Here is a 23,125-nt window from a genome sequence, read left to right as displayed (position 1 = left end):
TTGTCTCCCTCCTTCTCATTCTTCCACGCTTTCTTCTGCGGTCCATTTTCCTGCAGCAGACAAATGATCGGCATTGATGAACACAAGGCGGTATTCAGAGGACTCACGCCCAGCAGACAAGGGGGAAAAAGAAACAATCAATCAAGATCAGTTTTTTTTTGTAAGAATCTTTTTTTTTAATGAAACACAAAAAGGCAATAAAATTAAGATAAATAATTTTTTTCCTTTTGTACATGAGGAAATATTTAAGTCATATTTCCAAAGAATGACTGAAATTACATAATATATTTTAGTAGGCTATCTCGACCGTACAAAGCAGTTTTCCAGTGGGTCTAAAAAAAAAACACACAATGATGTCGCTTCTGTCAAAACGTGATGGTTAGAACTGAATCCAGTGTTTCTTAAAGAAAATACAGCTTTAAAAAAAATAATCAATTAAAGACCCATAAAAGTAATATTCTAAAATTGAGTTTCACATTAGATTCCTTTTAAAGCTTTTGCTTTGCAGTGTAACAGCAACATTGTTGTTAAAAGTCAGTCAATGTCCTAAAAAAAAGAAAAAGGCAATCACGTTCTTCCCCCCTGTACATCCTATACACTGACAACAAACAGTCATCACAGGCTTGCATAAACAGTAAGACAATGAGGAAAACAAGCAAACATAAAACACACACACACAGACATTTTTTTGGCAAAGCAGGAATAAAAGTGACAAGAAGCATAATTTGTGATTTGATCCTTGTATTTTTTTGTCTCTCAACATTGTCCCATTGATTGGCTCTGATTGTCCTTCACAGTCACGTGATGCCATTCTGGTTGCCATAGTGACCTCAAGTGCATCAGCTGGGCAGCGTGCAGACAATGTTGCTGCAACGTTTCTCAGAGGCTGTCATAGCAACGCTGGATGAACATGAGCAGACAACAAGAGGAACTCTACTTAAAATACCTCTGTGATTGCAGGGGTCCCGGATTCAGATTTGATTAAACGTTTTTATGTCTTTTTTCATAAAATTGTTTTTTCTTCTAATGCGGTGAAGCGTAAACTCACAGGTGCTTTGGTATGTTTCTTTTTGATGCCAGATAAATATCTACATTTTATATAGGAATACAGGCTAAAATAGAAAAAGAAGAACTAGATTCTTTTAGGATCGGAGGACAGCAGAAACTCAGTTTCTTTTCCAGTATTTGTTTAAAAATAAGCTTCCAACAGGAAATGCACATTCTAAACCCAACAGAGTACAATAAAGACAAAAAAAAAGAATTTGGACACATGTTTAAAAAGAGCCTTTTTCTGATTTCCTTATAAAAACATTTCCCAAACACCCTTTCTACATATTCACCCTTCCTCTAAAGCAGGGCTTACAACCAAAAAGTCTTCACATCAGTTGTACAGATTGACCCCAAATCCAAATCTCTAATCCTGTTCAGTGCATTGAGAGAGAAGGAAACTAACCCCACCTGCTCTCTCTATCCCACAAACCCACCCACAGACACCCTAAAAAATCTAAATAAAATAATCTTCTCTGCAAAAGAAAAAAAAAACAAGAACAAATATATATGTATACTATTTACAACATGTTATATTATACATGATACTGTACAAAGCGCACACGCTCCATGCACACGTAGGCACGCACACCACCATGCACGCACATTTCAAATAAACAATCCAACGACCTGTACATGTGTCTTCGCACCTGAATAGGAGGTTGCGAGAGCGAGGTATTGACGTGTATGGCTTGACAGGAAAAAAAAAAAATTGTTTCAGCCGCGGGGACTGAAAACTGCACGTTAAGTACTGGACAGATTAATATTCAGAGTGTTAGAGACATACTGACGGTGTGTCATGACGTCGCGAGCACGACCACCGATACACCTATATGCTATTTACTTAGAGCTCATTAAATGCCAAACAGGGCAGCCACTCTGCAAACACACACACACACACACACACACACACACACACACACACATACATACACACATTCACACAAAAAGTCCAAAACTACAGTGTTTTTTGGTCCTGTTGGGGATCTCCCAATCATGTTGTCATCATTAAACTACCAGTATAAGACCATTAAAACCCTCCAAACCAGTGTGGTTTACAGTAAGTCTCTTACCATACAGTCTCTCCCGCTCTCTGAGTCAGTCTTTGTTTCAGAAAGCCAAGTCTGACACCCTCCCTCCATAGCATATCCAAGCGACTGTACTCCAAAGTGCTCATGTCCTTGGTTCCTGTTCTTTTGTTGCCGTAATCTTGTCGCAGTGACGAGATACTCTGTTATATCAGCCACAGGGAAGGCTGGAGACTCTCGCTGCGACAAGGAGCCTCAGTCCACATCTGATAAAGAGGTTAAATCTGACATGGATCAGACTTTTCCCCAGAACAAACCAGACTCCTCTAAGTGCCAGTACTGTGGGGCTTTATCCAGTGGGCTAGCTCCTTCTCTTACAAGGGACAGATCAATACGCAGAGCCGACGCTCTTTGTCTTCCCCTCTGTCCCCAGCTCCGCTCTGAAGGACCGTCCTGGAACTCCAGGGTTCAGGTTCAATATTTGGATTTCTCTCTAGCTGTCGGTGCTAGGATACGATGGCCATGCCGTCTGCGCTGATCAGCTGGCCCGTGGTTGGTTCGTAGCTTCCGGCCAGGTAGAAAAGGTCATTAGCCGTGTTGCCGGACTTGTGTTCATGCATCAGGTGATCATACTCGGCCCTGCTGACCACCTGGCAGCGATGGGAGATGGTCTGCACGTCATTCTCGTCCTCATGGCTCGACTGATACAAGGCATTCTGGGAGAGAGACAAGTAGATCGGTTGATAAACCAGCTGGATTATATATTCAACCATCAAAATGTTGTTTTCACGAGAAAAGCAGTAAGGCTGTTATCTTTGGTGTTGTTTTCAGTCAGCACTTCCCACACATACCCTCTCTGTCATGTGTTTGAGCGTGGGTTTTCTCATGATGAAGTTTCTGCAAGTGGTGATCTTTTATGTTTGCTCAGCCACGCTGGATGTTGCTGTTAATGCTAACGACTACCCAGATCTTTTTTATATATTCCAAACAAACCACTACAGCTGTTGCCAGAAATGTAAAATATGTTACTTCCTGTGCAGCAGAGATTTTTTTCCAGGGAAAGACCATCCTCACACTGAGTCTTTAGAACTGCAAATGTAACAGTTTCACAAACTAAGTGGAGGTTCAGCCATTCATATCAGATGAGAACAGGGAATAAAAGGAAGCAAAGAGGTAATATATTTATATGAAAATGTCACAGACTGTTACTTTGACCATTCCCATTTTAGAAATTCTACTTTGCACTCCCTGGCCTTTACCTTGCCGTCGCGGTGTCGCTTCCCAAGGCGAGTCTCCTCTGGGTGGTAGAACCACTTGACCCTGACCACCATGCTGGAGCTCCACGACTCCCAGAGGCTCTCCACTCTGCCCACGTAGGGCAGCTGGGGCCGACCAGGTGACAGGAACACAGCACAGTCCCCGACACGCACCGTCTCCTTGCCCCGCACGATGGCCTTGTAGAAAAGCTTGCGGGCTTTACCCTTCAGACCTCTCCTCTGTCGGGGAAAGAGAGTAAAAATAGCACAATTTATTCAGCATTATTTCACCACTGGCCTCATTTCAGAATTCAATTAAGATTTTTGTTTGTTTTACTAAACCCAGTCTACCAAAGTAAGGTAAGATTTAATAAGTCAAGAAAATACCTCATGCCTAACACCAATCATAACAACCTGACCCTATTGAGTTACAGGAGTATGTTTGCTGGCACACCAATAATTCACTCCCAACCTAATACAGGCAATATTGCTGAAACTTAATCACAGTGGGTAACCCACTCATCCCTTTGAAACCTGGATTGACATCACTTTTTGTGCTGCGTTTAGACGTCTTCGCAAGTTTTTCAACCTACAAAATCTAGGCAAATTGGTTTGATTTTCTTTGAAAACAGGGGAAAAAGGCAATAAGCAACTTGGCAAGAACCGCTTTACAAACTGCAAGAAATTAGTAGATTTGGAAAATTAATTTTATGCTCTTTTTCAGATAATTTCCTTGTTTTTTTCCACTTTTTCTTTGTTTTTTCCCCCTGTTTTTAGATAATTTTCTTGTATAAACACTTTTGGGGGACTATTGTTTAGGGTCATTTCCTCCTAAGTTGCTCAATACCATATTTTTGAAAGAAATCAAGCCTATGTGTTTAGGTTTTAAAGGGTTAAATATCTGCTCCATCGATTCATTTGTTCCAGCATGTGCACACCTTCAGCGTCTTTTTAAGATGCACATCTCAGTCAACAGATGCAGTCATGTTTACAAAGCAAACAACGCAACAGAATGGAAGCCTAGAGTGGCAGCGGTTGCTCAAAACTGTTTCGTTATCTCTGGATCGTGACTTAAATATCAGGATAACAAATTCAGAGAGTAAGCCGTACAGCGTTGCCAGTGTGTACAAAGACTAAGGCAGAATGAGCACTGCAAAGAGATGGTATTTATCGCTGCAATTACTGTATGTAATCAAGGTATGACCCAGCAGAAACTGCAACAACAAGCGGTAATGAACTTAAGTAGGTTACTGATACCCAAGATAACAATTTTAATCCATATAACCAAGACGATAACATGTGATTATGAGAGACACTCTGCAAAGAATAAAAATAAAGTAAAAAAGCCTTGTTCCAGGAAAATATGTCTAATTTTTTTTGTCTTAAAAGTAAAATAACCATGTCAAGAATGTCGCATTTGCATTAAGTCAGTAATTCAGGAATGGAATTTAGTTATAAGCCACATGAAAGTCAAGATTTAAAACATCAGTCTCAGACCCCTCAGTTGACTGAGATTGCACCAAGTCAAGCAGTCATTTTTTGTTTTTGTTTTTTTGCTAGTTAGTGTGCCATGCAATGTGCCAATATGTGTATTGAACAGCCAAATCTTATTCGACTTGCAAAATTCTGGGTCAGGTACAGCCCTCAAGAAATCACAGACGCTCTTAAATTTTGCAGTACAGTGACGAGAAGCAGTTACTAAAAACATCTTGGAAAAACTCTTCATTAAAATCTTGAATATAAAAAAGGAACATACAAGCCAAAGTGTCCTACCTGTGTGGGATTGCCGGACCATTTCCAGAGCTGGCGTCCAGGCAGGTGAGTGATGTTCGGCAGAGGCTCAGGTGAAGACATCCGCTGCCTCTTAGCTGTGGCTGAGTCCTTGGAGGCCGATTTAGACTGCTGGCTCACAGGACTGCTTTGCCTCTGATGGTGGCTGCTAGAAATTCCTTCTTTCCTCTTCAGCTGGGTTTTAGCTGTGCCACTGTTAGCCACCATGCTTCCTTTTGACATGAACTCCTTCCTGTCCTCTGTCCTGTCTGCCCTCACCTTTGCCCCTGAGACAGCCATGCTGGCTTTGGCCACAAATCCGTGAGCAGGAGGTGGGGCAGAGGGAGAGGAGCTGGAAGTGGTAGGGTCGGGACTCAGGAGCTCAGAGGTCATATTCTGCCTGTGCTTGTGTTTGTCCTGTTGGAGCAGCGCGCGGCGCAGCAGCACAGAGGAGGACTCTTCATCAGAGGAGTAGGAGGAGTCGTTGTCTGACGAGCAAATCGACGAGGAGGAGATAGAGCCAGAGGAGGAAGAGGAGGAGGAAGATGAAGAGAAGCAGGTGGAGAGACGGGAGAGAAAACGGCCGCCACGATGGGACGTGACCGCTGCACTTCTTCTAGGTGCTTCAGCATCCTGACCATCATCCTCATCATCCTCATCCAGCTCGGAGTACGAGCTGGGGCAGTCACTCGGGTAGTCCAAATTGTAATCCCCACCTTGAACTCCAAGACCTGCTGACAGAAGGTCCTTTCTCAAAGGTGGAGCGCCCTTTACAATCGGCTCAGAACGGGACCCAGCGCTGTCTCTTTCCCCTCCTCCCTTCTTCCCATCCTTCACCAACAGGGCAGGGTGGATGTATCGCAGCGGTGCTCCTGCAGAGGCGAGACTCTTGCCTCCTTTCCCTCCGCTCCCCCCGAGTCGAAGCAGGGCCTTGCCGTTCTTTGTTTTAGGAGAGGTCACCCCTTCATGGTCAAGCTTCACCAGGAATTGTTTCCTGTCGCGTTCGCTCACCGGCTTCCTGCTTCCAGCTGCCATTGCCATGGTGACAGCTGAGGACAGAGGAGAGGATGAGGAGTCCCGGATCCCCATGGAGGCCACTGTGGAAACCGGTCGCCCCGCTCCAGAGCTTCCACCATTTCTGAAGGTAGAGTAGCTGTTGGCGATGCTACTGAATGAGTCACCTTCAAAAGGGGAGCCGAAGATGCCTTTGATAGGTATCTGGGGTGTGAAAAGGTGGGAGGCGGGCCGATGAAACAGCCCCAAGTCTCGCTCTCGTATCCTCCTCTGGGTCTTCCGAGACGTCCCATTGAAGAGGAAGAAGTCAACTGGTGGTCTCTTCCTCGGCGCGGACCAGTTCAACAAGGAAGTGTTGCCTTTGGTTACAGTGTCTGTTACTGATGTCGGCGCGCTGGCAGTCTTAGGCACTGTGTGGACTTTCTTCGGCCTGCCAACTGAGAAAGGAGTCGACAACAGAGACGAGTTATAATCAATATGAACTGACAGGTCTGAAGAGTAGACTGAGATAATTGTGGAACTAAGAGCTTTGGAGAAACTTAATATCTTTATCTCCCCGATCTCCACCGAGCAAGGTAAGTTTCAACATATCCATTATTCAAACTACAACAAACCAGGTAAACCTGTCTTTCTCCCCACCTTCATTGTCACCTAGAGTTTGTGATGAGTTACATGTTGCTCAACTACCAAAAAACACTGATGACACCTCATAAAAGCATGATTAATGTGGTCATGTAGAGGTTAATTGATAGGCGGCAAACAAGGAATTTTTAATTTACGAGTCTTTTGATTTATAAGTCTCCACTCAGTGCTCTCCTCTGACTCGGAGGCATATGATAAGTGGTTGACAGTTGGAACTGTAAATGAGGCCTTGTTTGGGGGACTTTAGTATGGCCTGAGGGGGTGTGTGTCTGTGAATGTATTCACTAGTTAGACCAGTACTTCCCAGACAACATTTATTAAAGCTTTTATATCTGAGTGATGTTTAGTCCCTGAGCGGATTGCTTATCAAATAGGCAGCCAGTCTTTCTTCCACAAATTTAAACCAATAAGAGTTAATCAAAAATAGCATTTCCAATGGGCAAAGCTTTGCAAAACATTATGTGTTTTTTTTAGAAGTAGCAAAACATTAAATACAAGGATAGAGGATATCTGGTCTTAGCCGAGCAGCAACCTAGAGGGCTGAAAAATGAGGCCAAAACTGCAGTTGCTCAAATGGCCTCTTGAGGCTGGCTCCAAAAGCAAGTCAGGCCCTTTAGGCTCCCATGTAAAATTGCCCAACTTTACAGCAAAAATAAACATTTTTACAGCCTGGTACAAAAACAATTTTGGTCTCTGAGGCTTATTCTCATCATTTATGACAACTGAACAGGAGGTGATTTGTTTCGTATTTCGACGTTCCTGAGCAGAGTGCCGCACGTGTTCCCTTTCTCCTCACCTGGTCTTTTCTCTTGGGGTCTCCCTGCTGGCTCCTCATTGGCTGGTTTTTCTGTGGGTGTGTCTTTCCTCTCTTGGGTGGAGCTTCTTCGACCGCGACGACCAGGTGAGATCAAAAGTGCTGGAGAAGGCTCCGCACCTGCAGGAGAGAAGTTGTTGTTAAATGATGATATGTCTTTCTTTCTGTCTGTCTGTCTGTCTGTCTTTTCTTTCCTTTTTTAAAGCCATACTCACAGCAGATTTGGTATCCTGGGGGCAGAAGCCTGATGTTTGCTAGAGAGATCCTCCCCCTGTCTCCGTCATCAAACTCCACCATTACGCTCCCCTCCTTCTCCTCCTCACCTGGACACATGAGGGAAGATATGAGGTGCTGGGAAACTACTAGTGTATGTGTGCAGAGTGAGGTTATTGTTGGAGCATCTCGCTCACCTCGGTGGACGTATCCGGGATAAAGGCAGCGAGAGCGCTCGCTCCAGTAGGCACACACTCTCGTCCCTGCAGTCAGGATGGCCTCATTCTGGGGCCGCACGTCTAACACCTGGAAAATTCACAAAATTTTTCGTATAACATGTGGAGTTTCAGTTGAAGCGACTATTTAATAGATGCAATGGAGCCTCAAGACTGAAACTCACAGCTTCCTGTAGTAGTTGCTCAAGCGAGTAAATCCGGGGGCGATTCCCTCGTTCTCCTTCAATGACAACACTGAATCTAAAATTTTTTTTAAAAAAGGGAAATGAATGAAAGATAAAATTCATCACAAAACTGTTTTTTTTTTAAATTTGTAAGTTCCCAATAACACATTTTTAACTGTTCGATTACAAGGTTTTCTTTTTCAAAATAGGGTCTTTGTCATGAGTGCTCAGGTTTTTCCCTGGCAGCTGTGTTGGCTGCCAATGCTGTGTGTCTTGGCTTTTGTAGTCGTCTAGACTTCTTGTTTGTCAAGATTCACACAGCTGTCAGGCATTTAACTAAGCTAAGTTTTCAACTCTTTTGTAAATCAGAGAGGACTCTTGTTGCAATATGTCTTTCTAGTACTTAACTCCAGGGTTTCCCCAGGAAATTGTTAAGCCTAAGCGGTTATCCACCCAGATTTTGATGCTTCTCGCATTTAGATCCATTGATGACCGAGAAAAACAATGGTCACGTATGGCAGTTGCTGTGTGAAATAGTGACTCTGCCTTCTCCCCTGGCTGGTGAATGTTTATTTTGTAGGAAAGATGGGCCTTACATGTCAGGCAGGTCCAGAGTTTGGACGCAGGCTGCGTACAGCAGCTCATCCTCCTTAGAGATCAGGATCTTCAGCCCGTCTACCAGCATCTCTTTACTCAGCACACAGTTTGGCAGGGCTGCAATGGGAGGGCGTGGTCGAAAGATGGATGGATGGAGAAGATAAAGGGGTGAGATATAGATAATTTGTGAGTGTGTTGAATAATTGCTATGTGAAGTGAAAAAGGAGGGACAAGACAGGCAGAGAAAGAGGTGTGTATGCGTATGTGAAAAGGATCCAACATGCTTTTAAAACCTGCATGTGTGTGCATAATTATATATGATGTGTCACTGCCTACCGGGTATTCTGCTAGGCATGTTGGGAGGGAGGTGGATCAACTTTATCTCCTCCTCATCCACCTCCTCTTCCTCCTCCTCTTCGCACTCGGAGAAGCTGCTTTCCTCATCCAGCCGGAAGCCGTCGTCTGCCGCGAAGCTCTGCAGGAGCCGGCTCACTGCGTGGCCCTTGGCCTGGAGGGGGAAACAGGATGTGACATCAGTGGGCAGAAAGCAGGATATGGTATCTTCATTATACTACGCCCAAATTAATCTACAGTAAACAGGATCTGCAGGTGACTGAATTGATTTGACTGATGTGGTGAATCTGTCAGTGAAAGGTACCAACGCCTTTTGTTATATGATACTTCAATTAAGCCGGCAGGATTTTTTTCTCACTTGCCACCGTTTACTCAAAGGTTAGAGGTCACAGTCGGTAATAACTGCTGCTCTTGAACGTGTAGGACTTTGGTGTTTTGCTCAAGGACACTTGAGCACGGTGGACGCCTACTAATATAAAAGCTTGAACCCTAATTTACATTCTCACCATCAGATACACACACACACACACACACACACACACACACACACACACACACACACAAGAGATACTATCCATCTCCAGACCGGTTTAGGCTAGTCTATCCAAAGATGACTGATGACTGATGATGGAAAGTCAGCTCATCCAACAGGTTTCTGCTTGTATTTAGGCTTTCCAAAGAAAAGACCATAATATTCGATGCATGAGAGAGAGAGAGAGAGCGAGAGTGTGTGTGTGTGTGTGTGTGTGTGTGTGCATGTTTGTGTTGTCTCCTGGAGTTTTCCACATCAGGAGCCCATATATTTTAGTGACAGAAGTTTCGTCACCAGAGGGCATGGGTGATTATTTCTCTTTAGTGCTTATGTGTGTTTGTGTGTGTGTGCAGGCATGCATGGGTGTGTGTCAGGTTAAGGCCAGTGATTATCTTTATACTTCAATGTTTGGTTTGGAGTTATGTGTTTTTGGACATTCCCTTACAATGAGTCAAAGACTAAGGCAACCTTGGGGCATCTCTCATTAAAATGAATGTGGGTGTCTCGCCAGCGGCTGCTTGCACGGAGACAGCGGGGCCAGTGGTGTGTTAGCACAACAGGCAGGCATGCAAACACACACCTAAGACATGAGCAAATGGTATATTTGACAAAGTGACTGATTTACAGCTGATGCTAAGTATCTCCCCATAAGGGAGTCAAAGTTATTGGTAGGTTGTAATCCACAGGATTTTTAAACTTCCTGCCAGGGTGTGGCTCACTGCAGAAGGGAAGGAGTGAATTTGAGGCAAGGGCTTTTCCAAATTCCTCCTTACTCCTCTCTTTCTCAACTTTTACTTGCATGCATCAAAAGGCCAAAGGACCTTCTCATCACCACCTGTCTTTACTCAGTCAGTCTGAACTACTGACAGCTGCATTACACAAAAACCAGCATGTCCCTTTTTGCCTGAGTAATGTAATTATATTCCTCACATCTCTGTGACAGCAGTAATTCATTGTGCTATGCATTATGTAACCTTTCCGTCACACCTCTAAAATTGGCAACTGCATCTCACCTTTCCCTTTTCACTTCTCTTTCCCATGCACCTCTGTGTGACTTAACAAATGTACCAGGCCGCTAGTTCCTGCCCATGACATTTACTCCAAATATTGTTGATTTTCTCTTATAGTTTAACTCTAATTGGTGGAATTTGTTTTTCTGGAAATGAGCAATTACAAAGACACAGAAATAAGCAAGAAATGAGTAGAAAGTACAAGAAAATGACCTGAATATTAGCAAAACAAAAAAAAACGTAAAGTTAAAAAGAATTAAATTACCTGAAAAAAAATCTTACAAATTCAAAATTAGAATAATTCTGTAAAATAATTTTTAATTTTCATTTGTGCAAATGATTAATATATATTTCTCTAGACATTTTTCTCTAGCTTTTTTGAAATATTTTTTATAATTTCTTTCCATTTGTGGGACATATCTTGCCAAGTTGCTCATTGCTTTTTTCCCATGTAACTGAATGACATCAGACTGATTTGCTTGGGGTTCAGAGATCAAAATACTTGTGAAAGGCATCTGAATACAGCACAAATAACAAAACAAAAAACTTGATCCAGGTTTCAAAGGGTTAAAAGGTCATGGGAGCAACTGATAAACAATAACCAACAGGTATTGTGCACAGGTAGTGGTGCAAAGTTTTATAAAATCCAAGAAAGCTTCAAGAGGTACAGAAAGACTGTATTTCATGCTGTCTAGTTCCTATGATCATCTACGCAGAAGTGTACAGATGAAGCAGCTGAGGAGGGAAACGCAATATGCAAATGTCAGTTTTGAGGGTGTAAATATGACAGAGTAGCGTCATAAATCACTGCTGTCAGGGAGTCATTTACTTGGTTGAATAGCTGTCACTAGCAAAGGTAAAATATTGCTGTGTCACTGTAAGGTTACAAACCACCACCCAACACTGGTCCTCACCTTTCCCAGAATGCCCTGTCCCGATGAGCTCTTCCGCACTGCCTCCTTGCTGGCCCTGTTTGCTTCTGTCAGAGCTCCGTGGTTCCCCCGGCCGTCCCCAAAGCTGCAGCCCACTGACGACGCACCCCAGCTGGGCAGAGATGCTCTTTTGGTCCCCTGGTTGTCTGGATGTCCCCGGTCTGCGTTGGTGAGGCTCAGCCTTCTGGGAGCTCTCCTCTGATCTGCGCTGGGCATGCTCCCCATGTCTGACAGCGAAGGGGACACCATGGAAATTAGAGCTGACAGATAAATCGCTAAAATGTCAATATCTGAGTTTAGATTAGATATATTTAAAGAATTTCTTTAATATTAGGTAAGAAATGTAGGTTTTGAGGCCACATCTGACAGTCATCTGACACAATTTTCTGACCATAATAGATTGAACTGAACAAACATGACACTGTTTCTTTCAAGCCCTAGTTTAGATCAAAGATTGCTAGAAAACACTCAAGGGATCACACTAAGGGATGATTTGCCAATTTTCAACCAGCTTTGTGTCATAACAATGTGGGTAGTATGTGTAAATGAACTGTAGTAAACTTCCCCCCATCTAACCAGCGCCCAGAACTCCACGCTCTTCTCAGAGCTCAAATTGTTGCTGAACTACAGATTGTACTTTTGCAGTTTTGTACAACCGCCACCACAGACAGAGAGTATAGATTGAGACTGTGAGAGAGACGCGCCCCTCTGTCGCCCTCTCAAACATAGCTCAAACTGTAGAAGTAGGCAGTGTTGATCAAATATAAACCAAGTTTCTGTTACTGTATTGCCTATTTGTCACCTTTAATGTTTTCAGAAACATATTTTTGGCTGTAATGCAGCAATTTGTGAACAGGAAGTGGGAACCACACTGTTTCTTGTATTGTAAAAATGGAGACTGAAAAAACTGAGATTAAACTAACTAAGCAGTGCTGATCAAATATAAAACAAGATTCTGTTACTGCATTGCCTATTTCTCACAAAAATGTTTTAGCAATGTAATTTAGCTTACTGTTTGACTGTTTTTTCGAGATTGTTTGATATTAACTGGTAGCCATATTGTTTTCTGCATCAAACAGATTTTGTCCCTATTTTCTTTGGTCATATAGCACAATTTTTTAAAGTATTTGTGTCTTTCTACTGCATAGACTTCCTATTTGTATGACCATCTTTCCAGCACTGACACACTTTTTTAGAAATTGTACCCTGTTACTGGATGGGGGAATCATGAACCATCAAACTGGTTTTTAGCTGAACCACCATACATTTTCAACTTTATCCTTTATCCTTTAAATTTTCCTTATCCTTCACTTCAAGTTAAAAAAACAAAAAGTCACAAAGTTATATAAAGTTATAAAGGTGTGTAAAAAGGTCTCACCGGGAGGCCCTGGTCTCTTACTCCTGGCTTTCTGGTTCACTTGGAGCTTGGAGGACTGCGATGAAAAAGGCACAATCCCGGCAGGGTTTGCAGGAGCTTCTTTAGAGGATGAGCTAATCTTGGTGTCACAGGCTCCGTCTTCGCTGTAGTAGCTGCCCTCCTCCTCCTCCTCTGTGGAATCACAACATCAATATGATCAGCAGGAAAGCTCGGAGTGATCTAAATGTAAACACCGTTAACTAAAGCCAGGGACTCACTTGATGAGATATATTGACAGTGAGCTTTCAATATTCCTTTAGTATCTGCAGTTCAGTTCACAAGCTTGTGGCTAAACTTCTGCGATCATAAATTCAAGTGTTAGATAAGAAATGTTGCCTGAGAAAAGTTTTGTCTGATGTTTTTTTAAGTTTTCTCATATATTAACTCTACTACTAAACTAATTAACACACAATAACTGTTAGCTGCAGCTTGTTCCTTAACTGCAGTGATGGAAAGCAAATGTTGACACACATGCACTTAAGCAGTGCACACACAAACACCGACACGGACACACACACACACACACACACACACACACACACACACACACACACACACACACACACACACACACAAACACACACACGCAGATTGTTATTGGCAGCTGTGTGTCGCTGACTGCGGGGGTCGTGTTGGGTGTCGACACATCTCTGACACACTTGTCACTTACATGGCGTTCTCGTCAACACTTTGACTTAGTCACACACAGACACCGACACACACACACACATTCAACCATTAATTCTCTGTGCCATCAAGGCCACGAGGTCAGTCAAATTTGAGTGTTTTCCTAAACTTTTCATATCCGACCGTCCTCTCCTGTGATGCACTTATTTAAAAGTCGGGAGGAGTGTCATTCTTTCTCCTCATCTCAAGCCTCCAAGGGGAGCATTTTCACAAGGTTGGGGAGGTGAAGAAGAGAGGGGAAGAGCCCAGGGTGTGAGATTCTGATCGGGGCCAGAGCGGGCTCACGTTACTGTGCAGAGTTGAGGGCATGGGTGGTTGTGTTGCATGCTTGTGGCAAGTCGTTAATGGTTTTAATGGTGTGACAGACGAGCTGGGAAGTGAGAGGAGGGCCCCCTGATGATGGCAGACATCTCACTCTCAGACGCTTTACGTGCCCACACACCCACACACACACAGACACACACGCACACACAGATGCACATTCACAGTGAAATTTCACAATGTCTGGTTGATGTTCTTTGAGCCATCAGCCAAATCAGCACTGCTTGACTCATGTGTTTAACAGCCTGTGAACTCTGCTGATTGACTAGAACAGTGGTTCCTGACTGGTCCAGCTATTGGTTTGGCGTTTCTTGAATTTGATTATATTTGGGGCTTAGCCCAGACCTATGTAGGTGATTTTTTTTTCTCTACAATATTTTGGTGATTTTTTTTTCTCTAACATTTTTGGCAATTTGTTTTTCTTTTAAAATTTTTGACAGTTAAAAAATAGTTACTGTTCTTGAAAAAACAAAAAACAAAAAAAACCCTCTCACTTTAGGGCAGGAAATTGCACTTCAAAATAAAAGCTCTGTGCTGCAAATTCACTGTACTTCCAAAGAAAGTAAATTTTCTGTCCATTCAGAATGGACCTGTGACCTACCAGCTGGGAACCACTGGACTAAAGTACATACTTGTGTGTGACCTGTACTTTAACTCACCACGCTCTGAGCTTTCACTGTCACTCTTCTCTTCCTTCACTTCCTGTTTCTCGGAGGTCTGGTCATCCTTGTGGTGAGCTCTGTTTGTGTTGACGCCCATCAACACTTTGGGTTTTCGACCCCTCTTCCTCTTTGCAGTCTGAGTAGCTGCCCAGTCCTGTTGCAGGTCTGACAGATGAACAGCAGGAGGGGGTACTTTAGTTTTAGGATGTCACTTAATGAACAGTTTTCTCTGTGTATATGCTCCCTGTGTACCCACCTTTTCTTCCTTGTCTGCTGTGACTCTTGGAGGCATTGTTCTCACCAGGGGTCCCTCTGCAGTGCAGCATGCCTCCCGACGGTGCACCAAGCTTGGCTGCTGCCTTCTGCTTCAGCTGGGTCACCCGCCTGGCCAGCCTGGAACTCAGAGTGCTGGGCCGACCTCTATGGTTACAGCGAGCTTTCATCTGTAGACAGGGAGCGAAAAAGCTGATTATTGACTCATTTCTTTCCGCTAATTGAAATATCCAGGACAGAAAAAAAACATCAGCAGCAGGAAGTGCTTGTGTGTGGATGAACCAGGAGGAGCCGTAGAGAGACGAACCTGTGCAGAGCTCAGGCTGTTGAAGCCGTGATTGGACATTTTCTTCCTGGTTTTCTCCTCGAGCAAATTCAGCCCGGCTCTGGAAAACATAAAAACGCAGCAGAGACGCACTTCAATGAGAATTTATCATATATAAAACAGATCACAGAGCCAATCTGATCACACATTTCTTCCCTTTCAAGGATTGCTTTCTCTGCCTCTCTGCTCTCCTCTTTCTAGTTTTGCCTCCCTCTCTGCCGAGTTCATTGATTGTCTCACTCGCTCCCCACTTTTTCTCTCAGCCTCATAACTTTGATGAAGTAAGAGAGCGACCGTCTGCGCAGATTGACGGCAAACACAGAAATATTCAGCAGCCGTGCGAATATGAAACTCTGCTGAATCACCACATGAAAGGGTAAGAATTAACTGGTGCGAAGGAGAGAGGAGAAGAGACAGAGAGAGACGGAGGGAGGAGAGCAAGTTGGGGGGAAGGGAAAGAGACAGAGAGAGAGATGAAGCAGTCTCGGGGGAGTCTGTCCGTTGACCGGAGCTTCAGGGCTCGATCGATAAACACTAACCTCTATTGAACACTACTCCTCCCTCTCTCTCCCTCTCTCTCCCTCTCTCTCCCTCTCTCTCTGTCATTCCTTCATTGTATGCATGCTCTCTCACACCACAGGCAGCCAGCACACACACTCGCACACACAGCTCACACACTCTGTTAGCAGCTGGTGTCTGAGGCAGGTGAATCCTATATTCCCACAGAGGAAAGGTTTGGCTCTCAGCACCTCCGCTCCCGGGAGAGGAGGAGAGGAGAGGAGAGGAGAGGAGAGGAGAGGAAAAAAAAACACCTATCTATTTTAAAAAGTATCTAAAAAAAACTTAAAGATCTATCTGTCCATCCATCCAAACCACATCTGTCTATTTCAGCCCCAAACCTTCTTGACCGGTTACCTCTGAACCCTCTGAACTTTTAACTCTGAGTACTTGAGTATATGGACAAATAATGAATGCATTGTTTTTTATGGTTTGGGCTACAGGGCCCTTAGTTACAATTAAAGGAAATCTTAATACTACAACATTCAATGCCATTTTGAGCAAACTGGCTTGATTTCTTTCAAAAACATTGGAAGAGGGCAATGAGCAAAATTTAGCAAGAAATTAATAAAAAGGTTGCAAGAAAATTACCTGAAAATAATCACAAAAAAGAAAAAAAACCAAACAAAACAAGATAATTATTTTTAAAAATTATTATTAATTCTGTAACATTTTCAATATATAATTATGATAATTATAAATACAATTTTTCTGGACATTTTTGCCTAGCTTTAATAATTTTCTAAATCTAGTAATACAATTCGCAGGACATTTCTCACCAAGTTTCATTGCCTTTTTTCCCATGGTTTCAAAAGAAATCAAACTAATTTGCTCAATTTAAATACTAGTGAAAGGCATTTGAACGCGGCACGAGATAAGCAAAGTAAATCCAGGTTTCAAAGAGTTAAACAATAATGTACTTCCAACAACTACTATTTCTTAGATCACAATGCCCCTGTGCACAAAGCCAAATTCATGAAGGGCATATTTTCCAAATTTTGTTGTTGAAAAACTTGCCTTACTTGCACAGAGAACTGACCCCAACACAGGCCTCAAGGCATCAGGCTTAGAAACGAAGTGCTTTTAAGATCACTGAACAGCAGCTGAAACCAACTCCCTAGCACCTTTCTAGTGCCGGAAATGCAAGAGCAGTATTTGTTAATTTTTGTAACTTTCTAAAACAGACAATTTGACAATCACGCCCACTACACACAGCCAGATGAGCAAAAGTGAGAAGGTAAGCCAGAATTAAACTTCTCCTTTGAGCTCTCTTTTACGCAACTATTGCCACCACTTTTCATGTGAATTGTCTCTTTCAAAATAAATGTTAGAATGCTTGTCATGTCTTGGCCCCTTCAATGATGGCAGGCTTTTCACCTCACCTTCAAGTGTGGCTTTAACAGCTATAAACACTTCTGACACTAGAGCTGCCCCTTACAGTAGAAGATTTAAATTATCAGTCAGTGCAGAACAGTCGTCTTTTTGGTGCTGTTGTGTGCAGTCTAGTTCTAGGGAAGTTTTGGTCCCCAGATTTTGCTGCAAAGTGAGCGCTCCTCGCTTTCACGCTTCTCTCAGGTACAGGTAGCTGCTGATCTAGACCCTGGGTGAGGCTGACTAAGATGGAGCCAGCTGCCGAGACAGAGAGGCTTTGCCCGGTCAGACTTAAAGATAAAGCTACCTTCTGCCTTCTGCTAAAAAATTTGTATCTCAAAACAACTCAATACAATACAATACAGTTTCTGGCTTTTGTTTGATATGAAATGTCGGCAAACAATGTTGTTGCATGCTTCCAATAGTTTGTTCGCATTAGCTTGGAGAGCTAACTTATTTTTAACTTTTATTTTAACTCATTTACTCTATTACGTGAACATCACTGTTACCCCACATGTCCCACTAAACCCTGTTCAAACTCTAAATTGATATGGGAAAAAGGAACAAATAGTTTAAAATTTGTGTTAAAGAGCTGAATCCAATTCGATTGACATACTAGTTTGTTTCAAGCACAATCCCAATTTTGCTCGATAGAGCTGTCTGATCTCACAAATGACCCTGTAGCTGAATGGAAGTAAACCCCTCCATGTAATGCTTGTGGTTTTGTAACATCTTCAACAAGCACATATAGATGCTCATGTGTCCACATACTTCTGGCAATATATTGTGTATCAAGAGGGATCATCTGCTGTGTTTGGAAATGCTACTATTCCTCTCTATGTCTCACTCTCTTGCTGTTTCATTTCAACCCACAACTCTCTCGAGAAGATGAAAGCGTAAACAAATGATACATCGCTTGTTAATAACAACAGAAACGCTGCTCAGGCACGTAGCGACCAGCGCTACTAATTAAACAACTTCTGAGTGTGTGCGTGTGTGCGTGTGTGTTGCACCAGCATGTATGACTAAAGCCTTTCATTGTCATTTTCATTAGCACTTTCTAATCATGGTAACCGTGACAAACCCTCAGTTTCTCTAATCATTTTATCAAGGCGAGGGGTGCACATGCTAACAGAGGTGGGGCAGCATGAGAAAACACATTTATCATTATGAGTGTTGAACGCTGGCTGCGTGTGAGTGTGTGTTTCTGGCTTGTGTGAATGCGTAAGAATGTGTGTCAGCATGAAAGTGTGCACGTCAAAGGTGTTAAATATTGTGTGGTTGTGTGCGATGCAGCGGGTGGGTGCGGTGTCTAGTCGTTTATCACTGTAATAACTGTACATCGGGACTTTGTCCGGCTGTATTAATGTATGCTTGAGGTTCACCGGGAATCAGGACATAATCAATGCAAGTGATAAATATGATTAAAAGTGATTAATGATGATTAATGAAGGCCTCATCCACATTACCTTCTCTCATTTAAAATCACACCCGACATACAGCTCCCATCATACAACCCATTGTGTATATGCGTGTGTGTGTGTGCACGCATGCGCATGCGTGTGCAAGCAGCTCCTTCCAGTGCCCAATCAAGCAAATCATCAGCTATAGAGCATTTGAATCATTTCAGCTGAAGAAGAACTTCTTGAAAATCAACCGTGCCTTTCACTAAAAACACAAACAGAAATCAGGATGAATGAGCTGGGCTTGCCAATCACACTGATTATACTGACGCAATATCAGAGGACTGACCTGAGTCTTTTGGAGCTCTCTGCAGCAGCTGGGCCGGGGGTGGACTTGCGCTTGCGGGGGCGGCCGGGCCCCCGGCGGGCAGGGCTTCGAGACGTCTCCTCTTTCCTGCATAGACGAAGACAAGAGGAAGGAGGAGGAGAGTGAGAGAGGGAGAGAGATCAAAGATACAATCCGGACAGCAGGAGAAATCAGGAGGAAACTTGTATCGGCTACAGGTCAAACTGCATTAGGTATGAGCAGGCAGAAAGTCCTGATAAATCAGGAGGATGCCGCATGACAGCAGAATTGTGAATGTTGGAATGCACGACTCAATCGAGACAAAAAGAAGTGTGTGTGTGTGTGTGTGTGTGTGTGTGTGTGTGTGTGTGTGTGTGTGTGTGTGTGTGTGTGTGTGTGTGTGTGTGTGTGTGTGTTGTTTCTGCTCACTGGTGGTCGTGTTTCCTCTGTAGCTTGGCCAGTTCTCTCTGTTTCTCTTTGTAGCGGCGCTGTAGCTCAGCCAGTTGGACACGCATGGCCAGCTCCTCCCCTCCCATCGTCTCCATGGAGCCCTTCACTGGGCACACCTGACACACACACACACACACACACACACACACACACACACACACACACACACACACACACACACACACACACACCAATACACATACATGCACACAGAGACACACACAGAAAGCAGGGGAATTTCAATGCTGAACACAAACTGAGTTCAACAGTCACTGGATATGTGCAGTAGCCAGCTTGTGTTTGGGCAGCTCGACAACTGGATGGATTTTCCTGCAACTAGAAGTTCAGCTAAAGCAGTTTATCCATTCATGCTTAAAGGCAAGGATCTCTGGGAAATAAAATATAGCGAACAATATAGGAGGGGTGAGAACCAGAGGAACATAGGTGACATTTTTTGGCAAAAATGCATTATATATATCTAATGAAAGCTCCTTATGAGCTCTTTCTACTGCAAAAAGGAGACCTGTAATTCTAAACAAATCCAGAGTTATTGATCAAAAACAAAAAGACATAACACAAAACACACTAAATAATTTGGGGCCAAAAAGAGCATGTGCACTTACTTTTTAAAAAAAAAAAAAGTATATTTTCACATTTTTTGTGAAGTTTTTTGGTTCTCAACCCTTGGTAACAAGCATTAATAAAAGTAAAGAGAACCTTTAATTATTTTAAGGTTATTAGGAATATGCAGATTCATGAAATAGCATCAAGTATATCTGTAGCCGGCTTTAATTACTAAAATAAAAAGAAAATGTTGATCCATCCTACAGCTTTGCCCCTAACATTTCATCAATTTCACTAAATGTTTCTGGCTAGTTAAAGAAAATTTTGTGAAAATGTTCACCTTTAAATTTCTGCATAATAATTGCAAAATATAACCATCATTAAGAGATTTTCATATGAGCTCTTAATAAGTGACCGCCCTTTTTGTTAAGGAATTTCAGTCTGTGGTGTGTCGCATACCAATCCATTTTTGTATGTCTTATGTTTTTGTGATGCGCATTCTGTCTGTCTAACCTGTCTGTGATCTGTATGCACCTGCTGTGAAAAATAGTTTCACAGATATGCTATCTATCTATAAATAAAATAAGATATTTTCACATTTCACTTAAATGCTACAACGGTTATTTCATTACCACTGAGGAAACAATATCCTTCTGACATAAACACAAAGCAGCATACACTACAGGCAAAAAGTACAGTGGTTGATGAACTAGTGCAAACCAGTCTGTGCTTTGGGCTAATTTATTAGTCATTCAGTTGCTTGGAATAAAAGTATCACATACATTTTTTTATATTATGTTTGGGTTTTAACAGGTTTTTTTTTTAAGCGCAGTAAAAAACACAAATGTGTGTCCATTGTTCAACACTTCCGCACATTTTCAGCATGAATGATTCATGTTTGCATGCATAATCACAAAATACACATTAAGTAAAGCCTCACCGGCTCGTGGCGAGGCGTCCAGCTGCACTTCCTGCGCAGGTTGAGCCTCTTCCTGATTGGACACTGCTGGTCCGCCCCCACGTCCGCAACCCCTCCCCCCATCTCCAGGGCACGGGCAGCCGCCAACGTCGCCAGACTGTGGAGGTCAAAGGTCAGCATGTCCTCACCTGCATGGAGACGGATCGTTTTGGTTCAGATTGGTACATCACACGCCGGCTGACGCAGCGTTATAAAACATGTTGTGCGGATTTATTTCTGGAACGATGAAACCATGCCTTGAAAAGTGGTGATATTTATGATATTAGCTGTGTAGTTTATTTGATGTACACTGGTGTTCCTGCTTAATCGTACACACAAACGACACACGCACACACATACACGAGGGGGAGCGGCAGAGAGCGATCTCTACATCTGTCACTGTCATTAACTCTGTCATTGTCACAGCACCAGCAGATGAAACAGAATATTCATGAGATGCTGCACACACACACACACACACACACACACGTAAAGACACACACACACACACACACACACACACACACACACACACAAAAAAACCTATGCAAATAAAAAACACTCATTCTGAACACACACACGTGCACCTACAACATTTTCGCTGAGCTGCGCAGACATGGGCAAACTGCATGAGTCTGTGAGGGAGAATTGGAGAGAAGGAGAACGACGGGTAGGAGAGAAGAGGAGGAGGAGGAGTGCAGAGCAGGGAGAAGAAGGGAGGGAGGGGATGGGGAGTAAAGGGGAGGAGAAGCAATAAGAGGCAAAGTGTTTATTGAGCTATCTATTTATTCTCCTACATCTCCTCATTATGGACATGGACAGAATCCAATTTCCCCTTTCGAGGAGAGGAGAGGAGAGGAGAGGAGTGGAGAGGAGAGGGGAGGAGAGGGGAGGAAAGGGAAGGAGAGGAGAGGAAAGGAGAGGAGAGGAGAGGACAGGAGAAGACGGGAGAAGACGAAAAGAGAGGAGAGGAGAGGAGAGGAGAGGAGGAGGATCACTCTCAGCCTGTGCACTGGAGCTGCAAGGCCTATTCACTGACATCTGACGTTATTAAAACCTGTATGTGTGAGCACTAGATGGAGACTGAAATGTGGTGAACAGATGAAAAAGAGGAGGGCAGGAAGGGAGGATGGAGTCTTCATCAGTGAAGCAAGCTTTTTTTAAAACGACACGGGATGTGTGAACGACAGGTAACTCCTCAGAGAGACAGAGCGAGCGGGAAGGAGTTGAGAGAGGCGGCTTTGTCCTGTCCCAGCTCGCAGAGGTCAATGCCATCTCATCTGTCAGACCTCTGAGCCAATGGCACGCTCCGATTACCCTGACAGGATGACATCACCACTGACATCACCGCTCCTAGTTTAGTATCCTGGAGGATGGCCACAATCGATAGATACCTTCCGCCCACAGTATACCACACACTCACACACACATCTTTGCACAGTAATAACACCATACTGTGTCCCTAAAGGGAGTGACGGGTGTAATAAGAGGCGGCACAGGGGATTTCAAGGGGAAAAACAAAAACAGTGGAGGAAAATTAAAAACCATTACAGTTGATATGGGCCCAGGCATCATTAGGGGCCATTAAGGAAGTTTATTGAGCTGAAATTTCAATATAAAGGAAACGTGAAGGAATAAAGGAAACTATGACACAAACAGCTCCTCTGACTATGTGTAAATAGAAGTAATGGTGCTAATTTATACTGGAGGGGAAAGTATCTCTTGATTCCTTAATCTGTAATTGCGATCTCCAGTGAATGGCTGAGATATCCTTCCGCGTCAAGGAGCGGCATAAATGCATCTGTCTGGGATCGGTTTCATCTCCCAAACACATTCAGGATGACAAAAAACGCCACGAGCGGTATTAATAACATTCCATGCGGCGAGGACGGAGCAGGTTTTTAAATAAATGTGTTGCAATTTGGAGAACGTTTTCCACGCCACGACAGGACTTATTGATTTCACACCTATTACACATGCTAAGCACGTGCACGCACATGTAAACAAATGCACACACACACAACGCTTGCTCTTGTGCACAGACAGCTACAGAGCGACTTATGATTTTTACACTTATTAATTCTGTCGACAAGGCTTGCAGAGGCAGGATTTACACACAAGATTACATTGGTTTAATAAAAAAAAAAAAGAAAGAAGAAGAAGCAGGTGAGGGGGAAAAAA

The 23,125-nt window shown here is 43.2% G+C and overlaps 1 protein-coding gene across 5 annotated transcripts in view; it reads right to left on the bottom strand.

Annotated features, from left to right (window-relative positions):
- Positions 1-213: 213 nt before the first annotated feature.
- bahcc1b (BAH domain and coiled-coil containing 1b) overlaps positions 214-23,125 on the bottom strand; it is a 76,831-nt gene continuing 53,919 nt past the window's right edge. For 4 of the 5 annotated variants that reach the window (XM_042507340.1, XM_042507338.1, XM_042507342.1 and 1 more), the window contains exons 12-28: positions 20,927-21,093; positions 19,402-19,538; positions 18,976-19,080; positions 15,277-15,355; positions 14,953-15,139; positions 14,694-14,861; positions 12,988-13,158; positions 11,592-11,836; positions 9,118-9,289; positions 8,781-8,898; positions 8,185-8,260; positions 7,982-8,090; positions 7,787-7,894; positions 7,554-7,691; positions 5,105-6,552; positions 3,335-3,571; positions 214-2,791 (exon numbers count right to left, since the gene is read on the bottom strand). In XM_042507340.1, the coding sequence (XP_042363274.1) occupies positions 2,582-2,791; positions 3,335-3,571; positions 5,105-6,552; positions 7,554-7,691; positions 7,787-7,894; positions 7,982-8,090; positions 8,185-8,260; positions 8,781-8,898; positions 9,118-9,289; positions 11,592-11,836; positions 12,988-13,158; positions 14,694-14,861; positions 14,953-15,139; positions 15,277-15,355; positions 18,976-19,080; positions 19,402-19,538; positions 20,927-21,093 (3,875 nt within the window). In that variant the 3' untranslated portion in view covers positions 214-2,581. The remainder of the gene's footprint in view (positions 2,792-3,334; positions 3,572-5,104; positions 6,553-7,553; positions 7,692-7,786; positions 7,895-7,981; positions 8,091-8,184; positions 8,261-8,780; positions 8,899-9,117; positions 9,290-11,591; positions 11,837-12,987; positions 13,159-14,693; positions 14,862-14,952; positions 15,140-15,276; positions 15,356-18,975; positions 19,081-19,401; positions 19,539-20,926; positions 21,094-23,125) is intronic. The other variant, XM_042507341.1, reaches the window with a different exon arrangement.

The sequence above is a fragment of the Plectropomus leopardus genome, chromosome 19 (genome assembly GCF_008729295.1).
Source record: "Plectropomus leopardus isolate mb chromosome 19, YSFRI_Pleo_2.0, whole genome shotgun sequence".
Classification (NCBI taxonomy): domain Eukaryota; kingdom Metazoa; phylum Chordata; class Actinopteri; order Perciformes; family Serranidae; genus Plectropomus; species Plectropomus leopardus.
Note: the sequence above shows the minus strand (reverse complement) of the source record. Positions and strands in the feature narration are given on the sequence as shown.